The sequence below is a fragment of the Strix aluco genome, chromosome 4, assembly GCF_031877795.1.
Source record: "Strix aluco isolate bStrAlu1 chromosome 4, bStrAlu1.hap1, whole genome shotgun sequence".
NCBI lineage: Eukaryota > Metazoa > Chordata > Aves > Strigiformes > Strigidae > Strix > Strix aluco.
Genome location: NC_133934.1, coordinates 72,199,175 through 72,224,166, shown reverse-complemented (window position 1 = coordinate 72,224,166; position 24,992 = coordinate 72,199,175). Strand labels below are relative to the sequence as shown.

The 24,992-nt window shown below is 40.1% G+C and overlaps 1 protein-coding gene across 1 annotated transcript in view; it reads left to right on the top strand.

Annotated features, from left to right (window-relative positions):
* Window positions 1-5,477: 5,477 nt before the first annotated feature.
* The window catches only part of ANKRD50 (ankyrin repeat domain containing 50), a 43,279-nt gene continuing 23,764 nt past the window's right edge, over window positions 5,478-24,992 (top strand). Inside the window, exons 1-2 of the mRNA XM_074823618.1 lie at window positions 5,478-5,624; window positions 6,691-7,969. Of these exons, the coding sequence (XP_074679719.1) occupies window positions 7,491-7,969 (479 nt within the window). The 5' untranslated portion in view covers window positions 5,478-5,624; window positions 6,691-7,490. The remainder of the gene's footprint in view (window positions 5,625-6,690; window positions 7,970-24,992) is intronic.

The following is a 24,992-nucleotide window of genomic DNA, read 5'->3' as shown; positions in this document are numbered from 1 at the left end:
TTCTGAGTTTGTCTCTAGTCCATTTTTAAGCTACAAAACGACCATCCACCACTGCTGGGGTATTCGATGCACATACGTATTTGCACAAAGGATGAGGCTACGTGGATGCAAACCTCCTCCTTTCCCTTTTCTGTGGCTACAGGAGAGATGCTGTTATTTGAAAGAAGGCACAGCTCCTGGCCCTTCTTTATCAAGGAGCAGATAATCGCTTTTTTTAACCCAAAGCACAGTAGCCATTTTTCTACCAAAGTGCAACTAGAATATGTTGTAGTGGCAGTTCTGTAATGACCTAGAAATTAATGCTGTCAGCCTGGAAATGGGAACAATTTCCTTTTCAGGGGGAATGAGAATACAGCTTCCTCCTCTCCTGGCCAAGTGTTCCAGCCACCACATTATCCTATCCAGGATCTTTTGTTTAATTTTGCTTCAGCTCAATCATTCTTGCATCCTTTGTGCACAGAGATCCAGTTTCAATAGATGGGATAGATAGTACTCCTACCCAAATTACTGGGTAATGACGAAGGCTTGAGGAAGGAGCTGAAAGGAACTATTATACTTCCTAGCTATATTCTTATGTAAAAGAACACTATTGCCTTCATCTATTGAAAATCACAATGATGAGGGGAAGTGCCTGATAACTAGGAAGAAAAACCAAAAAACCAGGCATTATGTTCCTCTTTAAAAAAGGTAAGGAGGATGATGCAAGGAACTAGATGGTCAGCCTCACCTCAGTTTCTGAGGAGCTCGTGAAGCATATCCTCCTGAGTCCATTCCCACGTATGTGACACAGTCATCAGGCAAACTGTGCTTTACCAGCACAACCGACTATGGCTGCAGGTGATCAGCAAATGGTGAATGTGATCTAACCAGACCCTAGCAAGGCTTCTGACATCCCCTGTAGCATTCTCATTTAGGAGCTGAGGAATTATGGCCTGGAGGAATGGATGATCAGGTGGGTTGGAGACTGGCTGCACGGCTTCGTTCAGAGACTAGTGGCGCAACATCCATGTGGCAGCCAGTGACTGGTGGCGGGGCTCCAAGGTCAATACCGGGGACTGACGTTTTCCAGCACATTTATTGCTGGCCTGGACGATGCAATTGTCAGAATGCAATTTGTGGAAGGCATTGTGCTACACAGGAGAAGCAGCTGGCATAGCAAACAGCAAGCTTCAGTCCAGAGGGAGCTTGCTGAATTTCAAAACCAGACCTGCAGCAACCTGGTGAAGTTCAGTAAGGAGAGGTGCAGAGCTCTGTGCGTGGGACAGAGCAACCCCAGGCATCTCCCCAGGCTGAGAAGCAACCTGTGGAGTGGCAGCCCTGCCGAAAGGGACCCAAACATTGCAGTGGATGCCAGGATGAACACAGGCTGCCCACGTCCAGGACTTCCAGATGACTTTGTGGAGGCATACTACATGATACGGAGAGGCCCAAGATGAAAGTGCATCTCTCCCTAGACAGATTTTGGGACTGAGACCTGAAACCTCAGTATCAGAGAAATGCCTTTGCCTAAATATTTCATGTGATAAGACTTCCACTATTTGCTTGGGAAATTATAAAATTTTTATGTTAATGTTCTTATGTTATACTAAGTCTACACTACCTTTACTTACCATCAACTTCACTAATTTTACCTCTCAGAGAATGAAAGTATCTGAATTAATACATAATTATGCATGAAAATCGGTAACTTAAATGTTAGAAAAATGCCTACTACATGTTTAAGTAGATAATCACATCTCAGGCCCACCCTTGCAAAACATTTATTTTTTGGATGTGAATCACTACCTACCAAAAGCTTTACCAAAGACATTACAAGCTTGCAAGGATTTGCAGCTCTGCTCCCTTTGCGTGCAGAGCTGGCTCTAAACCGTCTGGAATGCCTGTGCACCCGGATTGTGGGACCTGCAGCGGGTCCAAGTCATGCATGAAACAGCAAGGAGACAAACTGATGATAGTGCTCCAAACTCCACAGAAAGCAAACAAAAATGCATGCATGCATATGACACCTCAGATTTTGATGACTAAGTATCAGCTTCCTGCTGCCTTTCTCATTGTAATCAGTCACATTCTCTTGCCCATCAGGGTTGACTACTTACATACCCAAATATCATATTGAAACTGTTAATTGAAAAACACATAATAGTCTTTTCCAAAACTCTGAAAAAGATGCAGCAAATCATTTAGAAAGCATAACAGATTTTTGTTTAACCCACCCCCTCAGGTTTTTCAGTGTCAGTGCAGACTTTGTAACGTGACAACTTTTTGTGCAAGCTTTTTACTAAAAGTTTACTCTCATTTTCTTAGCCTTAACTAGTATTTAAGTAGTATAAAACTGTACCTAAAACCATGCATGACATAAACGTCTCATTGTATTTTAAAACCAGGTGATGCAACATGGCTCGGGTTAAGCAGGAAGGTTACTACAGCTTCAGACCACTGAAGTTAAAAGGACAGAGAGGTTTTTTTCAGGTAGGAAATTTTGATCTGTTTCATCATCTTTGTGTCTCTTTTAGGTCTTATCTGTCAGTCTTGTAGCCTGCAAGGTTGCATCCAATTATATCATGGTTGGTTTGCTATCTGTGTCCAACTAAGTTATACAAAACCACAAAATAAGGTTTGGTTCTTATCCTGATACTGTCTCATTAACTACAACATTGCACAATTGTATCAGTAATATCTGACCCTTAGCTATAATAATTCACTAGGATGATGTCATCTAAGCTGTCATGTTATATATAGGAGGTACTATGCAAATAAACTTGATAACAAAATGCCCTCCTTGCTTTTGAAGGTTGACTTCAGGGTCTTAGTTTTTTGTGTACAGATGAAAGATCCCAGCCGAAGCGGCTGTGCCTCTTATTTCATGACAACCTCATTTTTTTTAACCCTTTGACCTTTTTAAGGATTTAAAAAAAAAAAAAAGATTTATCATCGAAAGTGTCTATATGCTTTTGCTTCCTAATAGTAATTCAGGGGGGTCAATTTAAGGCCACTACCAACCTTTACCTTTAGGTTGTACATACATCCTTGTGGAAAGAAGTGTGCAGGTCATACTTTGGATCTTGCAATATTTTACCTTCTTTTGAACAAAAGACTAAAAATCCTACCAGTGATAAGGGTATAATTATATTGTAGGCCTGCTGCATTTTTTTCCTACTTCTATTCCCCTCCCTCCCCTTCTCCTTCTCCCCCTTGTCATTCCCACAAGTACTTAATACTCCTCAGATTAGCTGTAGAAGTGATATCCTGAAGGGAAGCTTTGCTCTAATGCAGTACCACAACTTAGTTTTGTAGGGGTAGTTATTTCATGTCCTTTGTCCCATGCTAAAAATCAAATGAATGTCATCTGTTCAGTGGTAGGATTTCTGTATTAGTGTGGAAAGGTTAGTATTTTTACCATTATTATCTAGAACTCCATCACTTAAATATCTCTGATTTTAGCAAACCATGCTATTATTCCTCCTGTTGCGGTATATTCATATCGGATATTGTAAAATCTGACAGTATCTTTTCATGTAAATTGTGTTTCCATTTGTGTCTTGGTCATCAGAAAAGCAGAAGCTGCGCTTTCTTCTGGGTCTCGCTATTGTCCAATTTCATCCTTTTTTTTTTTTTCCTGGCTCATCCACTAGTCTGATGTTTGTGCCTAAGATCTGTCTCTTAAAGTGTTGAATCCGCAATTATTTCTTGCAGGTTTTTTACACTTTTTCCCCTCTGTCAACCTCTGTTTTGTCTCTAGCCAACTCAGTTGACCAGACCTGCAATTCCATCACTCCAAATGTTATCTACCTCTATTCCTTTACTGTTAAAAGAAAAAAGAAAAAAAAAAATAAAAAGAAAAAAATTTACAGTTCAGAGTTTCTTGGAACTTGTATTAGCATCAGTTTTGGGAGTCTTGAGTTTCCACAACATTTCAAAATGGAAGGGTGGTGCAGCTGGGGAAGAACAAAAAAAAAAAAAAAAGCCTAGAGAAGACTACTTGACTAAGGTGCATGGTTAAAAAAACCCAACCGAGTAAGAAAGCTTAAAAAAAAAAATAATCCAAAAAACACAGAACAGCTACACAACTTTTTCTTACTACTTATTTCTGTTTCTCCCCCACTCCCAATTGCTTTGCAAATTTGTAATTCACTGCTTCCAAAGGTTCTTCAAACTTGTTCTACTGGTTTTCAGAAGCAGGCAGACTTGTTTTTCTAAGCTCTTCAGTATACCAGCTGAATTTATTTAATTTTTCATTTCGCTCCTACAAAGAATCTTGGGACGCTCCTTGAAGGGCCCTAAATCACTCTGTTGTATCATGTGGATATATTCAGTGTGTACTCCACAATACTTTAATTACCTGGTATATGAAACCATACAGAGCCGTGCTAAAATGAAGGCGCTATTTAGTAATCATAAAGACCTTGATCCAACAGTTAATGGAAAAGTGCCTTATCATAAATAATGCGGTTGGCTCCAAGGGGAGCAAATTTTAATGAAAATCCTTCCCTTGCTTGCTATTGTGTAGCCAAAATAAAGGAAAGCTCTCCCTTTCTTGTCATGGGTGGAGGGGGCTTTGCAGGGACCTCCTAAAGGTGTCCGGGGGCAAGTTCTACCCTAATTCTTTCCCTGTTAAGGTCCATGTTTCCAACGGTTTGTAGGGATCCACAAACTGTGAAGCTTGAGGGTCACCATACTGATGTGGTGTGAAAGCATGGGGGGGCTGTAGCGAACCCCCCGTGCTCTCAGCAGCCTCGGAAAAATTATTTTTGCTTGTGTGCCATCACCAGAAACAGGGGGAGGGGGGTGAAACGTTGAAAATTGCTGCACGTAGTTTATGAGGCTGCGCTTCCTCTGTCGTGTCATGAAATTCTGTCCGAAATGGGCCAGTTGTGGGCGAAATGAGAAAAGGCAATGGTGTGGCATAAGGGAAAAAAAAAGCTATTAGGCCTGTGCTTGGTTGGAAGACAATAACGTCTTGCGTTAGAGGGCCCGCGCACACTGTTTCCGCCCCAGAGTTGAGCTCCGAAGTGAGGCGTCCCGGGGCTCATTTAACGGCCGCTTTTTTTTTTTTTTTTCTCCAACCAAAACCTTTATTTTCCAAGTTCTCCTGCTCTCGGGCCGGCCCGGGCCGCGGGCACCGCGCTCGGCACCGCCCGGGGCAGCCGCCGCTGTTGCCGCGCCCGCGGCCGCCCCCTGCAGGGCCGCGCCGGGACGGCCCCGCCGGGCCGGGACAAAGCCCGGGGACGGCGGGAGGGGCGGCCGCGAAGAGGCGGCGGGGCCCGTCTCCCTCCGCCTGGGACTACTTCGCCCCAGCTGTCGGGCGGCCTCTGCCCCCGCCCCGCCGCCGCACGCGCTGGGGAGGAAGGAGGCGGGGCGGGCGCCGGAGGGGGCGGGGCAGGGCGGGGCGGCGGGGCGGGGCCGGGGCCGGGCCGGGCCGGGCGGGCGGAGGGGGGTCAAGGAGGCGCCGAGGAGAGTGACAAACGGGCGGAGGCAGCCGCGGACCGGGGTGGCCGCGGCCCTGGCACGGCGGCGCCCGGGGGCGGGAGCCCGGGGGCCCGGAGGAAGAGGAGGGGCGCGGCGCGCCGCCGCGGGGAGAGACCGGAGCAGCAGCAGCAGCCGCTGCCGCTGGGGCGACGGCGGAGGTGAGCGAGCAGCGGTGGGGAGGCCCCTCGCCCGGCCGCGGGGGAGGCGGCGGCGGCGGGTCGTCCCGGGTGGTGCGGGCTGTACCTGCCGCCTGAGGTGGGCTGACACCGGCGGCGGAGGGGGTTTGTCTGCCGCCGGGCTGGCAGCGGGGTGCCGCGGCGCGGGGGGCGGGTGTGCGGTGCCCGGGATCTTTGTGCGGAGCCGGGTGTGTGTGTGTGTGTGTGTGCGCGCAGGGGGAGGGGAGCGGGGGCCAGGGCGTGTGTGCTCCGCGCCGGGGGTGTGAGGAGCAGATGAAGGGCGAGCGGCGAGGGGGGGCTTCCAGCTGCTCAGTGGAGTCAGGGGGGTTTTTCCGAGGGAGGTGGTCGGGCTGCCAGGGCGCTGCCGAAGTGACTTTTGAGCCGTGTGTGTGCGTGTCTGTGCCTCGGCTGAAAGAAACCCGAGCGTGGGGTTAAAGCCCAGCCCGGGATAAAGGGGTTTTGTTCGGGGCGGGGGTGTCACGGTGGGGACGGAGCCCGGCCGAGGGGAACGGAGCGGTGACAAGGGCAGCGAGGGGGCGGGCGGCGGCGGCGGGGGTGTTAAACCGTGACCCCGGAGTCTGCCGGGCGCCCTGCTGCCGGCGAGCGTGAACAAAGAAGTGTGCAAAGAGCCGTCGGCAGCTCTCTCGTGTGAAATAAACTTAAAAAAACCCCAAACAACCCGTAGCCGGCAGTAGGAAAATTGGGTGAAGAGAGAATTCGGTGATGAAGCCTTGCTAGGGAGAGTGTTTCTAAGATGAAAGGGTATATTCGGTTCTCCTCAGGAGAAAACGCAAGACTTACCGCTCCTGTGGTTTTGAGGCCACTGTCATATTTTCTTACTGGGTTTTGTGATAGTTTTTTATATGTGGCTAATCGTACCTTGTAACAACAAATTTCTTTAAAGCGGCTTTTTATATTAATTTGATTTAATAGTATGAGCACAAATAAAGAATAAGAGCCCTTGACTTTACTCTTTGTTGTCTGCATTTGCAGTTGACTGAATTGTGACTTGCATGTAGGGTTAAAAGTGCTCTCTTCTTTATTTCAGAGCTCTAGGGGAAGATGTTGTCTCTTCTGACATCTTGCGATTGAGATACCTGAGAACAGGTTCAGTAAGAATCCAAGTTCCTGAAGAAGACACTTACAAATCCCTTGAAATAAGAAGCTGTAAACATTTTTTTTTCCTCCTCTCTATACTGCATAAGAAACTATAATCTGAAGCACTTCTCAGACACTCGCCCAGATGCATGAAGTCTGCAAAGCTCGCTGTCCAAAGCGACTGTTTCTTAACAAGTGGTACTTATCCACATTTGTGGTATGTATATAGTGCTCTGAAGAAAAATTGCTTTTTCAATAAAATTCCCAGAAGGAACACTTTATTACGGACAGCTCTTTCTGGATGTATATCCAAAGAGATTAATGCCTAGAGTTGAAAGGCATTTAGTATACACTGAGAAGCTGGCTTTCCCTCAGTTTTTCCAGATGTATTGTCTCCCCTGTATACTGGGAACACGCACAACTGCGTAAACTACAGATGCAGCCATGGAGCTGTATGAACTTTTGAGCCATACGAGAAGTATTGTTGAGCGTTGTTATCAGGCGCCGCTTCATGATGTCAGCTGAACTGTGATAGTGTTATGCTAATCGTAATAAAGCATACAAATGGAGTGACACCCTTCCTGAGAAGAGGCTGTTAAGTTTTACAAGAAAGGTTAACTGATTACCGTAACCTATGTCAAGTTCTGTGCAGAAGACTTTTCTGTGCAAGATGAATGCGTATCTCCCTACTCTGAGATGTTGAAGGTGTACTGCTGCTTATGACAAATCCAAGAGAAGAAGCTCTGTAAAATGGCTCAAACCAGCTTGCTGCAGGGAAAGCAGTTTTACTGTAGGGAGTGGGTTTTCCACAAGCTTCAGCACTGCCTCCAGGAGAAAGCTAACTGCAGCAGCAGTGCTGCCAACAAACCGTCTCTTGTAGCGAATTCTGGGAATAATACCGGTGTTGTCTCTGGGAAAGGAGCTGCCTGGGGTGTATTGTTGGTAGGAGGGCCCGGCAGTGGGAAGACAGCCCTCTGTACTGAGTTACTGTGGCCAAGCTCACCTGCAAACCTACAAAGAGGCTTACATCGTCAGGCTCTAGCCTTCCACTTCTGCAGGGCCCAAGACTCTGACACGCTGTGTGTTGGAGGGTTTATTAGAGGTTTAGTTACACAAATCTGCCGTGGTGGACTGATCCAGGGATATGAGGACAAACTAAGAGATCCTGCTATTCAAAGTCTCTTGCAACCCGGGGAATGTGAGAGGAACCCTGCTGAAGCATTTAAAAGGTAAAAACAAAATAAAAAACCCTCTATCAATAATAAAACCCAAATAAAAAAAATGCTGGCTTCCGTTTAGGTCTTCCTGCCAAAGAGTCTACGATGCAGACAGTTTAAAGCATGTTTGTTTCATGCCTTGTTATCTTTGTCAGAGCTTGCAGACCTACCCTGGAAAAATCTAAGGTTGTCCTTATAGCAGACATAAATAAATATTTACTTTTTAAACAAAAGTTATTATTAATAGTGCATTTATTTACATTTGTATATTAATACCCTCAGTTGTAACTAGTGTTTTGGAAAGACTTTAAAGTAATTGACTTCAGAGTGGAAGACTAGTCAGTAGCCTCCATGTGCCATAATGGCAGTTGTCCTTCAGAGATCTGAAACAGACCTTATAGGACCCTCACAAAAGCTTCCAATATCATGCTCTGTCTAAGAGGAAACTGGACTAATGGATCTCTGGGTCTGATCCAGCACATCAGTTTTATGTTTGTCTAAAAATATGTGGTAGGAAAATGTCAATTAACTCCTTATGTTACTTCTCACAACATGGACAGATTATGTCAGATCTTTATTGCTACTTAGAAAATAAGTACTCCAAAGTGTTGAGCAGATCAGAAATTTATCAAGATGGCTCACCCTGCCCCTTGCAAGGTTTGTCAGTTGTTTAAGCTGAATGAAAACATTTATTTTTTTACTTAGTGTTCCTTAACAAACCAAAGTCTCTTCAGTATGTGGCTGGGAATTTTGTTTCGGTAAGGATACTAATGTCTACGTAGGAGCGTGTATCCATAGATCACTTAGAACAATGTGCTGTCTTGAACACAACCTTCACAAGCGTGTGTCTATTGCTCTTTATTCCTTTGGGTCACAGAGAAAGAAAATTCAGAAAGGATAAGGCTTGTCTCTAGCAACAGAGCTTCAATTGATTGTGTTGCCAGTATAAAGCTTGCCTGGAATATTAGTTAAATTGAAGTTCTTTAATACTGTGTAGTAATGTAACTTTTTGTGGTGCTTAAGGGTTTATTGGATGATGTTTGCAGTATAAAAATTCCTGTGTCTTTTTTTGTCTTTTTTTTTTTTTCTTTATCCTGACTACCAAGACTGGGTAAACAAGTACTGGGATTGAACTGTAGTGCTTGCTCATATTGTCATGGTGGTGTAAAAGAGCCTTCCAGTTCTGGTGGCTGTTACGTCCTTGCCCGCTGAATAAACAGGATGCATGTCTACATTGTTCTCAGAGTAGTGTCTTAAAACAAATAGTCTAAACGAAGACTAATTCTGGATTTTTTTTGTGTGTTGCTAAGTGAAGATGCAACTTCTAGCAGTTATTAAGGTCCTAATTTCAGAAGGATTAAACCCTCTCAACTTCTAATGACTAAAAACTGGATGAAATTAAGTGTCTATAAATGGAATAGCAGACTGGCCATCTACCTTTAGGCAGTCTTTTAAAATCACAGAAGTGGATTAATCTGGTGAGTAAGAGTCCGTTTATGTTTAAAAGGCTATTACAAGGAAATCTTACTCATTTAGCACAGGCATGTTCTCCCTAAGAGCTGAAATCCTTCCTCTTGTTATAAACTTGATTGCTTCACTCCAAAGAACAGGAGTTAGGTAAATGTCTTTAGACAAGAGTGCAATATAGAAATATAAAAGATAGTTGTGAGTCAGACTTGGCTTTTTAGATAAGACCTCTTTTTATGAACTCAGCGTTTAATGATGAGCTGTTTGAGAATTTAGGTCAATATAGGGGGCTCTTGGTTTTGTGTTGGAAAAATAAAATATGACCCAGCATCTGGTACTAGTCTTTCCCTTCTCAAGTTTTGCAGCAGTGATTGTGAACTCTTAGTATTACGGTAAAAATACTTATGTAGTACAACGTCAGTCAAGGAGTTCTTTTGATTTTGGGGTTTTTTTTTGCCATTCACGTATTCCCTTGCAGCCCACCTACTCTGATCTCCGGCTCTCAAAAGCAGCTGTGGTGGATAGTCTTCATTCTCATGTTTCAGATTTAAGGGAGATGAGGTGTTAGAGACAAGGTGCTGTACTGGGAATATAAGTTTTCAGCACTGTGGCAGGGGACCAGGAGATGACTGTTGACAGCAGTACCGTGAGCTTGTTCTGCTGCCTGTATGACACAATCACTGCCCACAAATGAGAGGAACTTGGCAACCCCCTTCCCACCATCAAATACCTCAATCATATTAACAAAAGTTTGATTAACAAATATAAAGCATGCAAGAAATGTTTAACAAAAATATAAGTTAGTATTTTTTCATGGTTTCTAAGACTTATTACTGAACACTTCAGTATTCTGGCCTGGGGTGTTTATATACGCTTTCTCTTAAGTGAAATTTGTTGTAATGTGAAATGAGTTCTAGGAAGACTTAACAGTCAGCTGATTGCTTTTTGTGTTGAGTAAAGGCAGCAAACTAGCATAAAGCTCTCGTCTCAGTGCTCCATTGATTTTTACCTTATTTTAATCTATTCAGTAGAAGAGGGGAAAGGTCTTTCTTTAAAGACGCTGTCAAATTTTTGCTCTGCTTTGCACGGCTGCTCCAGACCCAGCTATGTATTCATGGCCTAAAATGGAAAGACTTCTCTTCATAAGTGCTAAACAAGATTACACCATTCTATTTTTGTGCTGATTGTCCTAGAAATAGTAAGAAAGAAAAACTTTTTAATGCTTTGTAATGTACCAGTTTATAAACAATATAAAATTCATTAGTGAATCTTTTTCTGAAGAACATTTTTTAAATAGGTTTTCAGCAACCCTGATGGTCATAGAGATATGTGTACAAGTGATGACCTGGAGAGTTAAGACTTTTCTCCTCCTGTTTGAATGTCTTCTCTTAAAAATTTCTCATGTATTTATAATCTTAACATGGCCCTAAAAGTTCTTTCAGGGGCAGATCCTGCAGATTTGAAGAGCTGGAAGGGCTGAACTATACAAATGTATTTAGCAAACATTTGTTGCTGCACTGGCAGCTGAGAGAAAGAACTGCTGCTTAGAGCACTGCTTCCGAGGCACTCTTCTTCTCATGCATGCAGTACTGGAGTAGAAAGCAGCCTTAAGGGAGAATGCTGAAGCCTCACATTCAAATTTTAGGTGAAAGTGAAGCAGAAAGTATAAAGACTCCAAAAGTAGGAAGAAATTATGTGTTAAACTGAAAGAATTGGAAAGGTCTGTTAGGCTGTTCTTCCCTATTTAAATAGAAAAGTCAGAATCAGAATAACCCAAATTTTGCAATACAGTCTTTAAGGTTGTGAATGGGGGTTGATTTTTGGTTTTGCTGCAGCAAGTTTATACTTCCAGTGATTGTTTGGAATGCAGGCAGCTATCAGTTATCCAAGGCCCCGAAGACACAGAGGAACTCTAATGTAAACCATGAATAATACTGAAGTTTGTGCAAACTAGGCTATAAGAATACTTTTAATCTTATGATCCTGGTTTACCTTTTTCAGACAAAGGAGATGACATTAAACACCTTCAGACAGTAGAGGAAGCTACCTAATTCCCACGTTTTGTGCTACAGTTAGGATTAGTGCATGGAAGGCCGAGCTTGGTTAATTCACAGCCCAGAAAATGGATGTTACTAGAAGTGTAGGCCTAGTTTACTCTGCAGAGTTGATTTCTTTTGCAGCCATTGCTCTGAAAGACATCCATGACCAGAGCTCCTGAGTCAGTTTCAGAGAATTTAGAGATGGAACATGTGTGTTAAATAATGTGGTGTTTTTAAGCTTGCACTAAACTCACCTTTAGTGTGCATTGGTCTAGTACAAACTTAAAGCAAAATTTGAAATTAATAAATTGCTGAAGTTAATAAATCAAACAAAAATGCTGAATTTCCACATCTCCCAGCAGGCTGGTGCAGATGGTGCTGCTTTGCTGTTACTCACAGATGAAGTTTCTTCCTGTCTTCTGCATGTATTTTCAAGAAACTTTAAATCTTGTGAGACTTTTCACATACTTATTTCTCACATGTTGAATTTGATTCAATGATGTTTTTTACTTATGAAGTGTCCTAAAACATTATTACTGAAGTATTTCTAATACAATTACTGTACAATGCTCTGATCAAAGAGATTTTTATTGGGGGAAAAAATGAAGCTATGAATTCAGATTTCCACTTATTTCCATTGCTGAAATTGTGGTCCATGCAAGTAGCTGTCCCTGATCAGTAGGGACCCAAGAAAAGAACAATTTTTTTAAAAAACCCCCCACAACTGCTGAACAAATTTGTGACAGTGTAAGAACTTTATAGAAGTTTTCTCATGCTGATGTTACATCTTTTTTAACAAAAGCAAATATAGTGAAAACTGTGCCCCAGAACTTAAGTATCCTTTTTTCAGAAAGGGCACCAGATTTATTTCTTTTCTGTGCACACTGGTGCTAAATTCAGCATCATGGTTCCTTTTGCAGGTTCCCAGACAATCACAGCTTTTCTTCTATTTTGAACTCCTGATCTCTGCTACTCATATTTGAAAAGCGAAATCCCAGAGAATTAACTAAGCTGGACAGGTGACAAGAGGCATCCACACCAAAACGTTAAAATAAAGGCAATAAAGAATTGTTGGATGTTGCAGTTTCTCCACACCCTAGTGCGATGTGAAGCTGTACTAAGTATCTATGGTATAGTTCCTATGTGTCTGTGTTCACAACAGATTTGCATTGCAATGGAATGTGACCAATAATATTAAGTGATAAAAAAAATAAAGCCATTTTATAGCTCTCTAAATATGCAAATATCTGTAGACTTGATTGTAAAAAGTGTGAGGGGTCATGTGAGGTTTTATGCTGACTGCAAGTTTGAAGCAGGGGTTTATGTTGATTAAAATTGAAAGCTTTCTTGTATGAGTCATTCGTTTGGACAGCGTTAAAGTACAACAAATCTTCTGCCAATAGCTGTTATCTGTGTAAAGTTACGTGTCTGGAGAACTCCAAAGGATCAAGCTTCTGGTGTTTCATGTTTGGAAGCATGATGGAAATTTCATAAATAGCAGAATTCAGAGTGAAAAGACTGGGATTGTCATCCCGTGCTAACAAGCATTTCCTTCCCCCCCAGCCCTTCACCTGTATTGGCTTTCCATGATACTAATTTATTTTTTCTTTTTTCTTCCCTGTTTCCTTCAAAAGTGATGTATCATCAGAAAGTTGCAAATTGCAGGTGGCTGAGAGAGCTTTTAGCCTTACCTAAATGGTAAGGGGAAACAAGTTTTATTTCAAGTTCTGGATTGTTTGTCTGACAATGTAGAAAAACACAGGTTTGTTCAGCAAGTGTTCTCTGACTGTTGTCTGGGGACTTTAAATCTGCAGTACTGAAATGCCATTTTTCTTGCCATTTATTTAGTATAGAAGAAGGAACAAGTTTGGAAATTCAGTAGTATATGATATCAGATGAAGTGTGAGGAATCAGTTCTTTTTAAAACATGTATGATCTCTGAAGCCAGTAATATAATTAAAATTGGCTTTATTGAACAATTAATTAGCAAGCTTTTCGCTGTTTTGGAGTAGCTTATTCTTAACTGCAAAAACTTAAGTGGTTTTTGGAGTAAATCTGATAAAGTGAATGCTAGCTCCACTTCTTTCCTTTTTTTTTTTTTTTTGGTCCCTCTTTTAACTCTACTTTTTCATTGTCTTTAGCTAACAAAGTTTCAAATCCACTTTAATGGCTGAGGCCAGAGATTAATTAGAGGCCAGAGATTAATTAGAGTATCGTGACTTTCATGGGGTTAGTCTTTAATACTTTACCCTACAAACTTTCGAGTTTTCCTTACTAGTGAATTAACCACAGTACATGCTTCTGCTGCTGTTCACAGCACCCAGAGTTCCATGACTGCTGTGAAAATAAGCAGTATTGATTTTGCTGTGGTGGGCATGAGGTGGTAGCATGCAATATTTGGGCTGCTTTTCTCTTGCTTTTATATTTATTTTTTTAAAATGAAATGCATTTAGAAAAAGCCTGTTTTTACCATGAGTTTAGGAGGGATTGAAATAAAAGATGCACTGAGAGGCAGCACATTGGAGGCAGTTACAGATGCCTGAACTTGGGCTACTGGAAACTTAAAATCTGCTGGGATTTCTATCAATTTATTCTATAAAATTAGTAATTCAGTATTAATCTTTTTATAGAAAAGAAATGCCTTGACTTTTCTCACCCAGGTCTCAAAGACTGACTGGAAGTAATCTACATCTTTTTCTCTAATCTCTTTTCTTCTGGAAAGGGTTGCTACACAGCCTTTCCCTCTGCTTTTGAAGCTCCAGTACAGTCTTGGTAGCTGTAGCTTTGCAATGGTTACAAGGAGGGTGTGAACATAGATCTTGTCAGACTCTCTAATTTCACAGAGCTATAAATGGTAGAAACAAAGCCAGGACTAACTGTATCCCGTTTCATGTGAAGAAAGATCTGAATGCATAATGAATTAATTTACAAGACCCTTTAAAGAAGAAAGTTGTTAAACTTCCAGTGTGTTTATTCATTTACCACATGTAAAGTTCAAATGTGCAAGTGACTGATTTCAACCTCGAGAGAGAAGGTTGGAAGGGGACCCCAGAAAATCAAGTCCACCATCTCCTTCCCCAGGCAGAAGAAATGAAGTCTGTTTCTGAGAGATGCTTGCTTCATCTGCTCTTATGCTTCACAATTCTTACTGGAAAAAAATTTCCATATGTCTAACCTGAGTTCTTTTCTTGCTATAATCTAAACTTGTTACTACTTATGGTGTTCTCCAGAGGCACTGAGAATAGGTTCTTTCTTCCCTTTTTGGGACAGCCTTTTACGTATTTGAGTACTGCTTTATTCTCATTCATCTCATCTTTACATTAAAGAATTCCAACTTGTTAGTCTTTCCTCAAAGGTCACACCTAAGAATGTGATATTAAAAAATTCCCTAAATAAATAAAGTTTTCTGTATCTAAAGGGAATTTTTCGTAGCAGCATTTTAGATGTGTAAATATGCAACATTCTTACTCTCTACTCTCCCAGAATTTTGTCCATTCCTACATCTTTCACTTATGCTTGACTAGAGTCCTGAAGCTAGTTGGATCCTAGCCCAGAGGAGCTTGATCTGGTACAAGATTGAATTCTGCTTTTTAGTAGGAGCCATAACAATTTTCAGTTAAAAGCAAGCTCATTTCAGTTAAAAGCAAGTTGTTTTGTGTTAGGTGCCTTTTTGTAGACTTCCTGCGGTGCATCGATGGGTTGTTCAAGATCTCAGCATCTACAGCGTGCCAAAGGAGAAGTGCAAGCAGTGCTCTAGCAAGGGAGGTTTTCACTGATCTCTCCCATGTAGTCTTCTGCCTGTTTCTAGTCTCAGTTTGAGACTCCACAGAAGTTAGGTGTTGAATGACAAGCTCTCAGTTCTGTGTGATACAAGGCTAGATTCATGAAAGGATTTAATTCTATCTGCTTTTTGAAAAACTTAAGACTGTCAAACATAGTCATGCCAAAACATAAGGAGCATGTGCCTCTCTTTATCACTGACAGTACAATGTACTCAATCATAATGGTATAATTACAAGTTGATTTTACTATCTCATTTCTGGTGAAGAAAACATGTCAAAAATACATACCTTCACCATCAAGTGGCTGAGGTACTTTTTAGTTTAAAAAAAAGGTTTAGTCCTGTGGATTTCATCATGAAGACTGTACAGTTTTACAGCCTTTAGCTCCCTAGTAGATTGATCTTCATACTATGGAGGCTTACACTTTGTGTAGTGAGAGACGTAAAATAATAAAAATAGCAGAAACAGCAGAAAGCGTTTTATGACTCTTCATAGGAAGCAGCTACATGTAAGCTGATATCTTCAAGATCAAATGATGTTTTGAGATCTAATGAAGAAAAATAGTGAACAAAACTGTTTGAAAAAAGTAAGGAACAGTACAAAAAAATGTATCATATTGAACCTTAATACTGTCTCCCATGTGGTGGTGTACTGTGAAGATGTGAACAACTACAGTGTATTAATGCTAAATGTGTGGTAAAATGCTACTTGTCTTCAGCGTAGCCTACTAGTTACAACAGTTCAAGTAATTATGAATACAGTTTCTGTGATGACTTTCACTTTTGTGTGGTATGAGTCTGTTAATTTATAAGTATTTACATATTTGTCATGTATATTATAGACACTTATAATAAATACAACCTTTGTCTACATTTTAATTATTCAGTAACATGTTTTATTTTATACTAAAAAATGACAGAAGCGGGACACCAACTGAAAATCAGACCAATTCATGGGTGAGATGAGAAACTATTTTTCTAAGAGCATGCACAATAGGTTAAAAATAATCTACCAACTCTGCTTGTATTTTCAGCTCAGTGAAGGTAAAGTTGCAGAAGGTAGATCAGTATTTCATAAACTTGCTCTTGTGAGAGCATCTTGACTCTGATGGAGCTTTTAATTCCTAGTGTGTACATGTAATGCGTAACTGATGCTTTAGACACTGGATTTCATAGAGAACACTGTGTTCTGGTGCTCTCTAGACTATTAGAAAGTTGAGCATTGCCTGAAGCTTAAGTACTTTGTGGCATGTTTCTCTTTAGGCTTTTCCCTTAAATCTGTGGAGTTAACGGGTCACATAGCAACAGTTAGTGTTTCTGCAAGAGCAAGTTGTATGTTCATCTTTCATTGTATGGAACCACTGCATACAGGCTGAACGTAATACCATCTAAGGTTTTAACCTTTTCAGTTTAAATTACCATAAGAAAGTTTCCCTAAGGCATTTTAATAATGACAACTTACATAGACCTTTTTGTCTTCTACTTCTATAGGCATTAACATTTTGCCTTTAATCTAGGTGGCTCAGACTTAAATCTTACAGGTTTTCCTATAAGCTGTTTAGTTAGATGGACCTTCATAGCAATTCTCACTTGTTAATTATTTCCCTTCCCTCCAGTTTTCTATGCACATGTTCATAGCTTGTGCAAGGGTTTAAGTTTCTTTTCTTCCTTTTTAATGAAAAAAATGAAAAGGATTTACCAGATTGTGAAGTAGAAAGGACTTAGTGTGTCTAATATACCAGGAAAAGATAGTATTGAAATATCGCCTACTGAAAGTGTTAGTGAAGCAATACATTGAGGAGGTTTCAGTTTCTTCCACGTGTTGATGTGTAGGATACACTGGCAATGGTGAGAAATCTTCTATCTTTGTCTAGAAGCAGAAATGTTTTGAATAGTTAATGCAGAAACATTTCATGATTGTAGAAGTACTGCTCAAAAAGAAAAAAGTGTGATGAAAAAAATTAAGAAAATATGTTGAAATAAGGCTTGAGTTGTATAGGTGTTCAAAGGTATTGCAGAGGAGGTGCTGCAAAGAATGTAGGTGTGTATGTTCCTGGTGCACCTGATGACATCAAAATGTTAGGGGATAGCATGAAATAAGAACTGAAAATGAGATCAAGAAAAGAAGGCAAATGGGGAAATTTACATAGCTGATAAAGTAAAAGGGGCAAAGCAATTGCAACCAAAGCCTTCTCTGTGTTGCATGTTTGCAGATACCTTCACACACAGCAAGGACCAAAAAGTCTTTGTTGTTGGTAGAGGATAATCAAAATTCTTGGCTCAGTTTTGGATGCTGTTGTTTAAATTGATGGGAGTGGGAGGAAGGTTGGGAATAAAGGACCATACATGAGTGGACTTTTGGTCCTTGGCTCATCAGTGACGTCTTTTCCTCAGTTTTTTTCCTTTGTCACATATTAATAAGAATTGGTAATGCTGGTGCGTGTGTGAAGAAGGGGAGGTGAGCATCTGGCTGCACAGATGCAAGCTTGTGTGCTAAGGATCTGTGATATCTTAGCAGCCAAAAGAGATTAAGAGGAAGGGTCATGGCAGCATCTTATTTAAGGTTCTTTGAAGAATCATGGAATTGTCCTGGAAGAAACAGAAAACTGTTCAGGTTGGTTAAAGAAAATAGCAGCCATACAAAGATGACAGTAACAGGCAGATATAAATGAATCTTGTGAGGAAGAACTGTTAAGAATGCAATTACAGCATGATTTCCATCTTAAAGCAGTTAATCAACAAATCTTGGTTTAACTACATTAGCTCTCCTGCACTGATGGTGAGCATGATACAATGACTAAGCTGTCTAGCCTTTTTCTACACTTCATGAAGCAGAGTTCAACAGGACATTGGGAAAAAGCTCAGTTTGTAGGTAAAGTGCAGCTGATCTGCAATAAGAAATTGTGTCCTATATGATTTTAAATTGCCTTAAATTAGCAAAGGAGTGTCAACTCTGCCTTCTCTAACAGATGGAAACTTAAGTAGTCAACCACACAAAGAGTTGAGGAAGAATGTTAGGAACTCTTCTGTCATGTTGCCTCACTGTTACACTGGTGTACGTGATGGCAGTGGTACTAACGCACGTTAGTTTTGACTAGTATAGAAACACTTTGATAAACTTTCCAAACTTTTACTGCATTCCATTGACTATTGTATGCATCAGTTTGGTTTCAGTTGCTTTATTTTGTATTGAAGAATGTTGCCGCTTCCTTTGCTGCAGCTTCGTTCCACTTACTTTCTCGTTAAAAAAATGAAGAAAAAAGATTTTTTTTTTTTCCCCAGAAGATTTGTGGCAGGGACTGCACATTCACATTAAGTTCGATTTTTATGTCTTTGGGTATACATTTTTTCCTTAGTACCTCTTTCCATTTCAAATTATGATAAAGTTGCCATCCACAGTAAACATCTTGTGTATAAATTGTTCTGGGGAGAAAAAAGGGAAGGATGTAGTTCCTGTCACTTGTTCTATTGTAGTTAAGGCTAAAAATAGATCTTACTAAATATAAAGCTATAGAATCAATTCCAAAGCTAAATGCATCACTGCAGTAAGATAATAGAATCAGGTTCACATGGTGCTAACCTAACAATGTTTTTTAAAGTAAATTACAGAGAAGATACAGAAAGGATCAATAGGAGTTTTACAGTCAAACTAAGAGAAACAGTATCTGCTTGGGGCCGGGGGAGGGAAAAAAAACCAACCAAACCACAAGGTAACTAATATGGGCCCAGAGTGATGCATGAGGAACATATGCTGTGGATTCTTCTTTGGAGACTATGGGAGAATGATTTTGAATGGGACACACGAAAGCTGTTCCATCTGTTGCCTCTTCAACTAAGACAGTGCAATTAAAGATTAGGATAGACCCTTTTACTTGAGAAAATAAGATGGAAAAAGATATGTGGTAACGCAAACACAGGAGGAACACTGTCTTAAGTGCTTGACTAGTAAGGTAAAAATCTTAACAGCTTTTCATCTGGTATTTGTGCAGAGGATTTTCTGAAAATGAGGTTGGACAGTGTAATCCTGCAATCAGTTCAACAGTTGAAGTGTGGGGTGCTTTATGATGATGTGCAAGAAATGAGAAATGCAGGTATAGAGCAACTTGGTTAGGGAATGATCAAGATTTGAAAATGTATATAGTTTATCCTGGTTCCTTCAGGCAGGCGACTCAAGAACCCCCTGTTCTGAAGAAACAGCCACTACAGCAACTCTTCTTTGTGCTTCCCAATCAGTAATGTTTTGGGTTTTTTTCCTTTGGAATCAAATACATAGGAAGAATCTAATTAATTTGGGGATTGTCAGACTGAACTGCAGTAATAAAGGTGACGGATTTTGTATCACGTGCATTATGCTGTTGTCTTTTGTTACATGGTCATGGAATAATAGAATATAGGGCTGGCTGGACAGTAAACTTGAATATAGACTGACAAAAGCCACATCAGTGCAGTTTTCTACCTGTCTCATCTGGGGTTTTTTTTGTTTCTTTTTTGTGGCTAGCATTTCTCTCATGTCAACAAATACAACTGTATACATGGAAAGCAATACCTGTTTCTTCAGTTGTGTTTATGCTCTGCCTAAATCAAGACAGGACGAATGGATTTCTTCTATCTCTAAAACATAGAATGATACCAACAAATTAAAATGCCTGTAAAGCTACAAGAATTTTGATTCAGTTGTATACTAATTTGTTCAGATAACACTGCTCATAGAAGAAGATATTTTATGTTTAACAAATAAATACTAGTTTTTATGTGGCCAAGGAACCAGGTAGTTAATATGGAAAGCTGAAAAGACTATATTTCGCTTTGCTATACTATTGGTTTCATAAATGATTTAAAACTAACTTTGTAATTTCAATGCATTTTGTTGCATATATAAACTTGTTAGTTTTCTTATTGTGGTACCCCACTCCTACATGTTGCATTTTGACCACAGACTTCTGAATATTTACAAAGTAAGTTATTATTCTAACTTTACAGGTATGGAAAATAAAGTGAGGTATAGGTAATTCTCTCAACTAATAGTAGTTTTCAGCAAGTCTGATTTGATGCTTTCATCTCATGCATTTGATGTAAAGTGTGCTTTCTTTGACACCTACCTTTTTTTTTTTTTAAGAAAGAGATTGAATTGTGGAAACAATGAGAATTTAATTGATGCTTAATACAAAAAAAAGCAGTGATTTTTTACCTTAATAAAAGAGAGCTTTTAAACAACACCTGGTGGATGACAAATCCCAGCGGTAAATATAAATAACAGCAATTTAGACAACAGCTAAACTGGAGGTGGAGGAAGAGAGGAAATGGGGTTATTCATATAGGGTCATGGGACGGACAAAAAGGAAGATAAGTGAGGTAATAATCAAATGCCTTGGGTGTCTCTATACTAATGGAAAAAAGGTATGGGGTAAACAAGCAGAACTGGAAATATTAGCACACAGTCAAGATTGTTTTAAATGCTCTAAAAGATCTGTCAGGATAACTTGTAGAACTGGTATCTTAAAAAAAGTAGCTTGTTTAGGAGTTGCTTTATATATCATATGCTTGCTTGTAGTTCTAGATTAAAGTAGTTAAAGACACTGAAAAACCTGTGAATAAAAGGTACACACTACATGGGGTGATAGTTTTACATGTGTGATATCTATTTAAAGGTTTGTTGGTAAAAGTGTTATCTTCTATGGACTGTAAGTAAAACTACCTACCAACTACCCTGTTAGACCATTTTGTATATCTAGAAGTTTACCTGCTTTGGCAAAGTATAGTAGTTGTCAGTAACTAAGAGAGATTCCCACACCTCTAAATCATGTCTTTCCTAAAATACAAATGTTTTACTCTACCAAACCAGCAAGATCAAGTAAGCTAAGCTTCTTTAAGTTATCAAATGGAATTATCCAAGGCATAGAATTCAGATGATAATGTCTACATAGTTGAAAAATTTAGTAACAAAACAAATAAGAGCTGAACATCAGCTGGGAAAACCTCATATAAGCAGGAGTCTGTCAGTGACCATATTTCTAATGTCAAATAGGAGAAAATAGCTAGTGGGAAAACATAAATTTGCTTCCATCAGATTGGAAAGAACCAGCTGTGAAAATGAAAGACAACTTTTGGAGATGGTGATTCTGAAATGATCTTAAATGCATGATGTTTAGAAGAGGAGGAGAAGGAGATATTGGTGACCTCAGATAATTTGTAGGTAAGATCTCATGAAGACAGCTATGATGAAAGAAGGGAATTAGTTGGAAAGAACACCGAGGTCTCAAAGCAGTATATTAAATGTCCAATTTAGTGAAACTGAGCTCCTCATCATTCATGTGTTAAACACTAGGAGGAAGACTCCCTGAAAAAAGTAGATCAACTACTGAATATGAAAGTAAAAGAGTAATATGAAAATGAGGGCAAAACTGAAAGTTCAAGGTACATTGTTCATGTTTCCTGTGAGGGGTTTTGTTTGGTAATAAATAATTCTGTACATACGTTAGCAGGAGGAAGACAATATCCACCGAGCATTGATCAGCTATTCACTGGGGAAGAAAAACTCATAGCACTGGGAAAGCTACAATGTTCAATGCTTGGGTAGATGCCCTTTCTTAAAAACAGCCATTTTGCAGTCAGCTAACTTAATTAAACCTAGCAACAAAGAAGATTACAGAAGAACATAGCCCAGCTAGAAAGAAAACCACAAACCACAAAATAGAATAGGTGAGATGTTTTCAAACTGTTCAACCTATGAACTATTACTAATTATCTACAAAGGACAGGTTACCTTTATCAGGACGGCTGACAATTCAGACTTGAAAGAGGAAGATGTATATTTACTGCCTTGCTTTAAAAAGGGACAAAAAGGGGTGGGGAATTAGAAGCGTGTCAATTGAAATTAAAAAATGCTGGAACAAATAATCATACAAACTATTTGTAAGCAGCTTGAAGATAACAAAGATTTGAAAAACAGCTAACATAGTATGACGTGGTTTGGTTTTGACAACCCCAAACCTATTTTTCTAAGAGACAGAGTAATACTACTTGTGGATCAGGGATGTCATTTTGATTTCAGGAAGGCTTTGATTCTTACATGAGACTCATGCAAGCAGGTTATGTGCAAGGTAGAACTATTTGACTACGTGCAAACTTGTTGAGTAACTGTATTTAGAGAGTAGTTATCAGTAGTTCATTTTCAAACTGACACAGCACATTACGTTCGGTTTCATGGAGGTCTGTCCTGCGTCTGTCTCTTTTCAGTGTGTTCCGTAATGGTCTGGCTGACTGAGCAGATGGAAATGGTTATAAATTTTGCATACTACTGGCTTCCTTCTAATGACCTTTGTGTTATCCATGGGACACAAGTAATACGGCAAAAGTATAAGGTTTAAATTGCAGGAAAACAGGTTAAGATTAGACGTGTGGCGAGAAGGGGAAAACCTGCCAGTTACAAGAATATTGAAGCACTGGATGGGAATAGGTTGCTTGGGGAGACAGAGTATTGATCAGTGGAAGTCTTTAGGAATGCCTAGACTAGTATCTCTCAGGCTGACCAGGCTGTAGGCAGGGAAGTGGACTGGATGACCTCTCCATCACTAAAAAACAACTGGGAGAGTTTCTGTAGAATAAATTACTATATTATATTACATGTTCAGGAAAATGTTTGCATTGTTTCCTGTACTCTCGTCGTCTTTGCCTTTGATAGGGACTCAGATTTTTGTATGTCAGACTCCAAGTAGTTTAGAACATATTGTATATGTTAGCACATATGGCAAATATATTCCATTTAAAAATATATAGAGAGAGTCAACCTGCTCATGGTAGCAGGTGTGAATGGTTTTCAGCTACATTTGTCTGTCCTTTATAATAGCTGAGTTGTTTGCAAACTGTTCCAGGCAGTCCAACTATTACACAAAAATATTTGCTCTTATGGTTTCTGTTTTCTGAGATTTCAAGTAAATCCACCAGTAAATCCACTGGCAATGTTTTATAGACAAAAATCACCTATATATTTGTATGAGACAGTAGGAGGTCTCTAATCAATACACAGGGGTCCAGCATGCTCTGTTTATGTGTGACCAATGGCGCTGGTTCTGTGATAAACTCTACTTTTGTCTGGCCTGATGCCCTAGAGCTAGCTTTTGTACTCTCCTTGTGGGACTGCAAGTCTGCTTTGCAATTACAGATAAAATTCAGGTTGCTACAAGACATTGCAAAATCAGGTACTGAATTGCACAAGACTTGCCTGCTGTTTCTAATTCACTGCTTCTGAAAAGAGCAGACCCTAGGTTTACATCCTGTACCTAGAGCTTTCCCAGTAGGTGATTCTCGGGGTTGGTTTTTGTTTGTTTTTTTTTTTTTCTTTCTGCTTTCTGCTTCTTCCTTCATAAGACAAACTATAGAACTGCTAGAGCCGCTTTGTCTTTCTGTGCACCCTGTAAACAAATAATTTACTAGAAACAATGTATTATACTATAGTCCATGAGTGTGTATAATTCCAGTGTTGCACTTTGTCAGGAAATCATAATCAGTTACAGTACCCTTTATCATGTTGAAAAATTACAGAACGGGTACCTCAATAACCCAGTCAAATCCGTCGGTATGTACACAGGTGTGCACACATCAAAATGGGTCACTCATTTTTGCCATATTTAGCCATATGTTCTATTTTGCAGCTCTTTAAGTGTAGAGGTATTCAATGCTTCACAGCCTTTGTATTTCTTGAGTATTTCCACTATTAAGGGTCCTGTGTGTATGTTTCTCAGGATGTTATCACTAGTATGCGCAGCTGGGTGATGAGTAAGAAGCAAAGGCCTGTATTACACATGTATAGAGTGCCAAGAATCAGGGTGATACTATACAGAAAGCAGCTACTGGACTTGACCATTAGAGTTTCCCTTTTAATCATTAGCCAGAATGCATTACGAGGCAGGTAAATAAACTGTTTACTGTCAGTCATTCATAAGATATAAATGCCTTGTCATAGGACAAAGTAAAACTCACTAATCTACAAACTACTGTAAGTAAATTGTAAAGATGCTCTGGTTTTTCTTTCTGTGTGAATACAGCTGCTGAAAGTCTTCTTGGAAAGAGGATAATATTTCATCAGCTGAGGAGCAGGGAATTATCAATTTCATTAGAAGTGAAATGTACCTTTTCATATTTTATTGTGACCTATGCCCCATATGCAGTTTGGAAAACAGAAAAATTCAGCTATTGGTATACGTCTGTCTTTGCTGAAGCTTCAAACAGTCTTTAACAGCTTTATCTTCACTGGCTTCATTCTTTTAAATGCAAACTGGAAACTGGCAGAGGGACAACCCTAACAGATTATACTCTGCTAACCAACCCCTGGTTTGTTATAATATACAAATGAACGTGTGTCTGTAAATTCATGAGGCAGTGGGGAGCAAGCTGGGGTATTTGCTGTCACTTGTGAGAATTTTTTAAGTACAGATGATTAAAAAAAATCTGGAGGTTTGCATTTTTTGTTTTCTAATACATTTTAAAGCTTTTATGTTTATTCCATGAGCAGTGGAAGTAGTGAAAACCCTATTGTGTATAGATTTCTGCCCTTAGGTACCTATGTCATTAGGCATCTTGCAATGGCCTGGGCTCCCCTCTGTAGTGCCTGTATAACATAATTCGTTCCCCTTTTCCTGTCTTGCAGCAGCTCCAGCTCTTAACTGCCCTACAGAGCTGCCTTCTTCCCTGAGTGTCCCCCAGCAGTGGGCTGGGGAGGATGGAGCTCCTGCTGCACATCATTCAGATC